Source organism: Apium graveolens, chromosome 10 (assembly GCF_009905375.1).
Source record: "Apium graveolens cultivar Ventura chromosome 10, ASM990537v1, whole genome shotgun sequence".
Taxonomy (NCBI): domain Eukaryota; kingdom Viridiplantae; phylum Streptophyta; class Magnoliopsida; order Apiales; family Apiaceae; genus Apium; species Apium graveolens.
In genome coordinates this window covers 231099870-231108645 of record NC_133656.1, presented here as the reverse complement: position 1 = coordinate 231108645, position 8776 = coordinate 231099870, and the positions used below count along the sequence as shown (strand labels likewise).

The following is an 8776-nucleotide window of genomic DNA, read 5'->3' as shown; positions in this document are numbered from 1 at the left end:
GGAAAGAGGCTCGAGATTGTTTTGCTGCTGGACATATCTGGCAAATTCCATCTAAAGTAGAAGATACAGCATCTGGAAGATGCTTGATGTGAGATAGAAAGGGTACAGGCAAGTGACCCATCCTGAGATGCCATAATTTGGTGTTGAGCTCTGCATTGTTAGTGTTAGATAAAAGAGAAGTAGAAGTAGCTGCAGAGTTAGCTACCGCTACCATAGAATGGTCCTGTATATTTGAAGGTTCTTCAGAATGACTACTATTTGACAAGTCCTTCAAATAATACAGGCCATCTTTAAGACTACCAAGAACTTGTGGCCTCATCGAAGGCCCCTGTTGAAAACATGAATTGTTAATAAACGATACTGAACAATCTGTGCTCTGACAAAGCTTGGGAATGGAAACCAAATTGAATCTAAAATCTGGCACATATAAAACATCTTCAAGTATTATGTCAGCATTGACAATCACTGTTCCAACAAGTGTAATAGCTACTTGTTTACCATTAGGGATAGTGATAAAATTGTTATGTCCTTCGATATGATGGTAGTTGGTAAATAAGGAAAGATCAAAACACATGTGGTCGGTTGCACCACTGTCTACTATCCACCTAACACCAGATAAAGATGTAAAGCAAAATTTACCTGCAACATTTAATGATTTGTTGCAGTGACCTCCAATGTCATCTGATTTGTCTTTCCCAATTAACTGTAAAAGATGTTGATATTGAGCTGTAGTGAAAATATTAGAAGAGTCCATCTTTTTATCAACATCATCCTCGCCATTCTGAGCTATAGCTGCAACCCTTTTATCAGATTTATAAGTCTGTGGATAACCATTCAACTTATAACATTTTTGAATGGTATGACCCTGCATCTTGCAATGATCATAATAGAAATTAGCTCTGTTGTTTCTTGAATCAGCTCTGTTGTTTCTTGAATCAGGAAAACTGATATTTCTTGACTGTTTGAACCTATCTTGTCCAAACCTTATGTTTACAGCAAGTGCTACAACATCATCTGATACATGAGATGCTTGATACAGCTTCTTGTGATTCTCTTCCTGGATCAGCAACCTATAGGCATGAGAAATGCTAGGCAATGGGTTCATGACCAAAATACTGCCTCTTATGACTTCAACACCATCACTAACTTTCATCAAAAATTCCACACCAGTCTTCTATCTTGTTGTAATTTCATCATCTTTGCAGTAATTTCACAAGTACAATTTGTACACTTGCACATAGGCATAATATCCACTGAATCCAACTGATCCCATAACATCTTCATTTTCGTATAGTAACCTGAGATGCTATCATGACCCTGTCTGATATCATGAAGTGCTTGCTGTAAGGCATATAACAATGTTCCAGAGGCTTGCCCAAGTCTCTCTTCAAGATTCAACCAAATATCTCGAGCTATGTTGAAATACAAATCACTCCTGGAAATATCCTGATCTAAAACTCCCAATATCCATGAAATCAACATATTGTTACATCTATCCCACGCTCTGTAATTAGGATCAGTAGAGTTTGGTTTTGTTACAGTTCCGTCGACAAAACCTATTTTGTTCTTAGCAGCTAAGCTTATTAACATCGATCTCTTCCAATCTCCATAACTACTTCCATCAAATTTCATCGAGACAAGTTTCATACCGGGATTATCAGATGGATGAATATAGAAAACAGGTGAAGGATCCTGTGATGGATCTTGTGTATGTGTTTGTGTTTGTTCAGCCATAACTTTTTCAAAGAAAGTTTGATATCAAGAAAGTTTAATATCAAGAAATGATGAAAAATCAGATAAAACCTAAAAATTTGTATTATTAAAGATTTGTACAACAATTTAGATTTTGAAGTTAAGTCATTAGAAGTTAATGAATTGTGGATATTTGATTGCATAGCAACAAAATGAAATGAACAGAATCATTCATAGACACAGGGGAGGAACTAGGGGCGAATGGAGTGTCCCGGTCAACTGTTAAAATTCACCGAAATTTTAGTATAAATTTTTTGAAAAAATATGAAATAATTTGGTTCGGTCCCCTTAAATTATATTCCTGGTAAGTTGTCTAATTTGTTCCATTCTGCACAAAAAACGTTAGCATTAAGCTGGGAAACGGTAAATTAGAATACAAGCAGGGTTTTATCATAATCATTACAGTATGACAGTTGTTTATATAACTAACATCTGATTAATAATAATGGAAACTTATATAACAAAGCAACTCTCCATATTTCTCATAAAACAAAGGTAACTATGGCTGTTTTTTAACAACGAACACACAACTAAATAATGTGATATATAGTTAATAAATTTAACTATTTAACAAGAGAAGCAACCGATCAGGCTTGAAATAAAATCCAACAGTGAAAGAGGAGCGTGGAGAAGCTCAACAACATGATCTTTCTCTGCCTGAGTCCTGAATAAAGGATGACATAAAATATGTTAGGACCACATAGCTAGATAAAAACAATCAACTATAACCGAGAAGAATTGATTAATGGTACTCACATCTTATCACGGGATGTAGCACATCTGAGATGCACAAGGTATGCGCATTCTTGACAATAGTAAGACCAATAGTTTTTGCGAACTAATTTCTTGCACTTTCCACAAAATTGATCAGAATTGCGATGCATATCTGGGATAGCAAAGATGAGCTGCATGGGGTGATGGTGAAAACTAGGCATAGAAACTGTGGTTGTGGAAGCGGCACAGCTTTTATGGATCCAAAAGTCACAGTTGTTACATGAATATGACGAATCTTTAGCTTCTTGTCCACAAGCATCACAATCAAATGATGCTTCCCTCCTAATCAGTTTGAGAGAGTGATCATCATGACTTTTATGATGAAACGCACGATCATCCTCAAGAGTACATAGTATGCATATATCAAAATCACAATCTTCACATCTATATGCGAAATGCTCCCATTTATACTTACAAATGTCACAGAAGCTCCGAGGTAAGAGGCGTGGGAGTAGAGTGAGCGAATGCTTGCTGTGCATAGGGTGATTAATCTGTGTTGGCAATTCTGCACATCTCTTGTGAAGAAAGAAACTTTCACAACTAGTACAAGTATATGCAGGGCTTTGTACTGTTATTATGACTGGTTTATTACAAGCATAACATATGGGTTCATTCTCACAAACAACTTCACCTTTCAAGGTAAGTGTGTGCTCCTGATGACTAAAATGCTGAATCGTCGCCATTAGAGGCTTCGTTTAGATATAAAAGTTTCTATTCCTGCAGATATATTTATCTTCTTCTTTCGTTTCTCCTTTCTAGCTACTTTATAATAGTTGAGAACTGTATCCAATAATGGATTTGTTTTACCAGGGCAATAGACTTGTTCAAAGGTTGATATTAGGAACTGCAGAAAGATAACTTAATTTATCAACTGGATGGAGTTAAAAACAGCAGTCCCTTCTTGAAATCAACATTTGATCAAGTCCAGTAAAATTTCCCACAACTTTCCTTTCTTTTTTTAAAGTGTTGCTAATTTGTTATTATCTATAGATTTTTTTTATTGTTACCACCGATAGCAAAACTTCAAAACAATTGAATTAAGAACAGTAGTCCTTCGTTGATATCAACATTTGATCAAGTCCAGTAAAATTTCACAGAACTTTCCTTTTATTTGCTTGTTAACTGTTGCTAATTACCTATAGATTTGTCTTTATTAATACCACGTAACAATCACTAACTGGGTCTTACCGGCACAGCCATTTTTAGCGACTAATCGAAGCACTAATCAGGTGTGTTATACTAATATACTGAGATACATTATTAATTAATTATCAATCAGTACATCTATATTATGTCAAAAATTTTATGATAATATATGTTAAACCAAAATGATGTTATGTAGCTATCAATCTGTCAGAGAGCATGCTGTTGAAGAGAAATATGTAGCAATTACTCCAACTTTGAAGCTCGAAAGGCAGAGTACCTGAAAAGGATTGACAGGAGAACTTTGCTCTGGAATTTTTAGAATTATGCTACCAGTTGTAAAACTTGAGGACAGTTACATGGTAGGATATCAAAAATACTTTCTATACATTCACCCGAAGAGGGAATCAATCTTTTGGATACTGATCCGGCTAATTATTGGTTAAGCGAATGAAACACAAGTAGCGGACAATTGGACAGAACATACATAATCATTCTGACCATCTAACCAGATAACTGAGCCCGTGTCTTTGTGGTAGCAGCTCTGCCCTGCCCAACACACTAATCAACTAGTGATATATAGTGCAAACTGTGCAGCGGTTTTATGTTATCTAACATAGGCAACCAACCATGTTTAAACTGTTGGGGTTAAACCCAATAGGTAGTATGGTTTTGGTGATAAAAAATATAATTGAATTGGGTAATAATTGTATGGGTATGACAATTATTATCATAATTGAGTTGGATAATAATTGTATGTGTTGACAATTATTATTATAATGAGAATGGATAATAATTGTATGGGTAGACAATTATTATTGTAATCAGATTAGGTATGTCTTGTTGGTTAAGTTTGTGATAGCTATATTTACATAGTCATGTTATTGTTTTGATGTATGCTTGAGTATTGTTTGACTTAAGTATCGCTTAAGTGAATACCGTTTGATGAGATTGATTGTATTATTGATAATTGTTTTGATTAATAATACAAGTCATATATTGAGTGTGTGTTTTGCATTATTTGTTTGGTTCTATACTTGCGTGTGTTCCCCTAACATAAACACACAAAGTATAGCTTAGACATATTGATCAATGTTACTCACTTTTTATCCAGGGATGTCGCACACATCCGACATGCACAAAATAAGTGCATTCCATTTCCACACTATAATAAGACCAGTAGTTTTTCCCAACTAAATTCTTGAACTTTCCACAAAATTGATCAGAAATAGGATGCATATCCGGAATGACAAAGATGGTTGCATAGAGTGATGGTAAAAATTAGGCATAGAAACTGTAGTTGTGGAAGAAGCACAACTTATATGGATCCAGATTTACATTGGTTACATATATGTGATGAATCTTTAGCTTGTTACATCCCACATAGTATTTGGGGCCTTAATACATATAAACCAACAACTAATGTGTACCAAATTTTTAACTTTTTACTAACCTGTGGGGTTGTAAGGTCCGTTATGCATTCGGTTGTGGGCTTAGTTGTTATAAATTATATCAGAGATATGCCCGGCTGGAAGTGCAGCGCGACTTCCGTAGACACGTGGATATTTGAATACTTTGACAACCATAGTACTTCAATAAGTAAAATGAGTCTGAAATTCTACTACACTATTCTTCTGGTGAGATACAGTGATTTGGTGTTATCAAACTAGCTACAACAGCACCCCAGCACGCCGGTCGTCGCATCCGAAATATCAATAAACTCAGCTGGATTTTCTTGTTTAGTCCTAACCCTGAACAGATGAGACTAAATGATAAACAAACAAATGACAACAACTATATATATATATATATATATATATATAAGTCAAAAAAATAAATAAATGGTACGCACATCGTATTTGGGGATGCAGAACATCTGATATGCACAAAATATGTGCATTCTTGACAATAATAAGACCAGTAGTTTTTGCCAACTAATTTCTTGCAATTTCCACAAACTTGATCAGAACTACGATGCATATCCGGGATTGCAAAGACTAGTTGCATAGGGTGGTGGTGAAAATTAGGCATGGAAACTGTGGTTGTGGAAGAAGCACAACTTCTATGGATCCAGAAGTCACACTGGTAACATTTATACGACGAATCTTTGGCTTTTTGTCCACAAGCATCACAATTAAACAAGGCTTCCCTCCTTATTAAATTTAAGTTATGATCATTGTGACTTGTATGATGAAACACACGATTTTCCTCAAAAGTACATAGTATGCATATATCAAAATCGCAATCTTGACACCTATATGTGAAATGCTGCCAATATTCATACTTACAAATGTCGCAGAAGCTTTGAGTTAAGAGGCGTGGTTGTAAAGTGAGTGAATGCTTGTTGTGCATGGGATGATTAATCTGTGCTGGCAATTCTGCACATCTCTTGTGAAGAAAGAAACTTTCACAACTAGTACAAGTATATGCAGGGCCTTGTACTGTTGTTATGACTGGTTTATTACAAGCATAACACATGGGTTTGTTCTCACAAACAATTTCATCTTTCAACATAAGTGTGTGCTCCTGATGACTAAAATGTTTGATCGTCGCCATTAGAGGCTTTGACTGGATGAAAGAGTTTCTATCTCACATATATCTTACTGTAATCTTCTGGTTCAAAGGCTGATATTTAGAATGCAGAAAAATTAAATTAATTTATCGATTGGATTGAAATAAAAATAGCAGTTTCTTGTTCAAATCAACATTTGTCAAGTCCAGTCAAATTTCTCACAACTTTCCTTTTGTTGCTAGCTTGCTGTTGTTTATAGATTTGTTATTTTCACTACCACCAATAGCAAAATTTCACAACAATTGAATTAAGAACAGCAGTCCCTTCTTGATAACAACATCTGGTCAAGTCCATTTTGATCATGTCGAGTAAAATTAATCACAACTTTTCTTTCGTTTGCTTGTTAATTTTTGCTAATTACCTAGAGATTTGTCTGGATTCATACCACGTAATAAAGACTAATTTGGTTTTACTAGCACGACCATTTTTTACCATCAATCGAAGCAAGTACATCTATATTTAATCATAAATTTTACAAAATTAAATGTTAAATCAAAATGATATTCAATATCTAACAATCTATCAGGAAGTATACTGTGAAAAATAATACGTAGCAATCTAGAGCCGGCTCCCTCTTTCTCTCCTGAGCCGCCTCTTTCTTAAACACCAAAGCCGGCAGGGCCCAAATCCTTCTACTTGTTTAATTTATTTATTTCAATAATTTTCTTCTTAGGGGAAGAAATTCTATTCTTTTAATTAGATTTGATTTGTTTTTCTAGATCTACATCATCCGGTCTTTCGGTTGGTTTTTTTCTTCGATTCAAACGGGACTTATTGGAGTCGAGAGTTAAACGCCAATCTTGTGGTTCCGACTGTCATATCTAAGTTTTTTGAATTTTATTTGTTTTGGTTTATTTTTATTTCAGTTTTTGACTTATATTTTCGGGTTGTTTTCTCTCATTGGTAAGAGGTTTGTTTTTCGCTTCTTCATTGTAAGCGGGGGTCTTCATTTGGCGTTAAAATTTTGTATGGAATCGCAGTTCTAGTGGATATCTCAAACAATAGCTTCATCGGGACATGATGAATAGGGTACCAGTAATTCAATGATAATGCATTAAGTGGGTACTTGTATTTATATATACATTATCTTTAAAATATCGTTTAACTGTCTTTTCATGAGAACAGGCGATTACAATTTACTGTTTGTTCGAACTCGATCGTTGGTGTATATGTCGTACGGCTTTTTACTATTGAATCTTTGTTCTTCAAAAAAAATGTGTAGCAATTATCCGAACTTTAACTCGAATGACAGAGTACCTCATAAGGATTGACCGGAGAACTTATCAAATAATTTTTAGAGAAAATTATAGGGGTGTGAATAAGATTTACACACATTTTCAAAAAATTAGGTGAATTTTCAAATTCATAAAACGGTGGCTGAAGTTCCTTGATATCTTTCAAAAATATGACTTCCGTCAAGTGTAGCCTGACAGCTCTAACAGAGAAAAGGGTATTTTTATATTTTCATATTTATAATAATTATATTCTATATACTCCCCTCGTCCCTCTCAATTTTTTATATTTGAGAGAGATGGTTCAACACGCATTTTAAGCTTTCTATATAGTTTTATAATTATTTCTTTAAAAGAAAATTTTTGAATAAAAATTAAATATTTATATTTTTATTCAAAAAAAAATTAAAAAAATAAGTTATGAAAATATAATTTATATGCACCTTAAAATACTTGTCAATCAATGAAAAAAATTAAATAAATAAAATGGACGAAAAAGTACAATTTTAATTTTCAATCATCTTCTTAATCTTTTTTTCTACTCTGTTGATGCTCCTCACACTCCCAATCAACAGTGTGATTCTCCCGATGATTTCTACCAACAACTATGCACCCACTCAACACACTCTCCCTTTATCTAATCTCTCATCCTATGCCTCTTGATCTCTATTTTTTTGATCAACACATAAAATACACAACACAGCTGACCTCCCGATCTCCCCATTTTTCCCCTATCTACACACACCGCTCCGTAGATGCACTACCCTTGACCACACCTATCCACACAACCTCATGTATCTAAATTCTCTCCACATTTTTCTAAACTTTGATTGGTTGAACTAATGGCGGAGCTAGGGAGTGGTGAAGTGAACGACATAAACATGGAAGACGATACTCAATTGGTTGAGTTTCTTCTTTCCAATCTTTTTACAAATCATTATTAAGACTTCGCTGATGAATTTCTCGCAACTGCTTTCTACACCGTCGTTTAAGCCTTTGCCTGATGTTGAATTGTCCGAGTTGACTTAAGATGAAGCACGTACATATTGCTGAGACAGTTTATAACCAACTAACCCTAAATTCAGCCGACCAAACTGAACCATCCAAAATCGTGGGTTAATTTTTGATTGGACCATTTATAATGGGTTGGGTCAAAGTTTAGATATTTAAAACCTTAACCCAACCCAACCCGGTTATATATATATAAGGTCTTACTCCATTGAGAACATTTTTTGGTAAGATATGAGATTTAATCTCAACCATAAAAATTTAAATATATTTTTAATCTAGACCATTTAGTTTA

At 34.5% G+C, this 8776-nt stretch overlaps 2 protein-coding genes across 2 annotated transcripts; both read right to left on the bottom strand.

The window, feature by feature from the left end:
- Positions 1-1152: 1152 nt before the first annotated feature.
- Positions 1153-1734, bottom strand: LOC141691977 (uncharacterized). The gene has a single exon (XM_074496725.1). The coding sequence runs from the start codon at positions 1732-1734 to the stop codon at positions 1153-1155; it is 582 nt and encodes a 193-aa protein (XP_074352826.1).
- A 504-nt stretch (positions 1735-2238) lies between these two features.
- Positions 2239-6429, bottom strand: LOC141691976 (uncharacterized). The gene is made up of 5 exons (XM_074496724.1): positions 5522-6429; positions 5347-5420; positions 4157-4218; positions 2509-3215; positions 2239-2416 (listed from the first exon to the last, which is right to left on the bottom strand). The coding sequence occupies exons 1-5, from the start codon at positions 6223-6225 to the stop codon at positions 2320-2322; spliced, it is 1644 nt and encodes a 547-aa protein (XP_074352825.1). The 5' UTR covers positions 6226-6429; the 3' UTR covers positions 2239-2319.
- Between the last annotated feature and the right edge of the window lie 2347 nt (positions 6430-8776).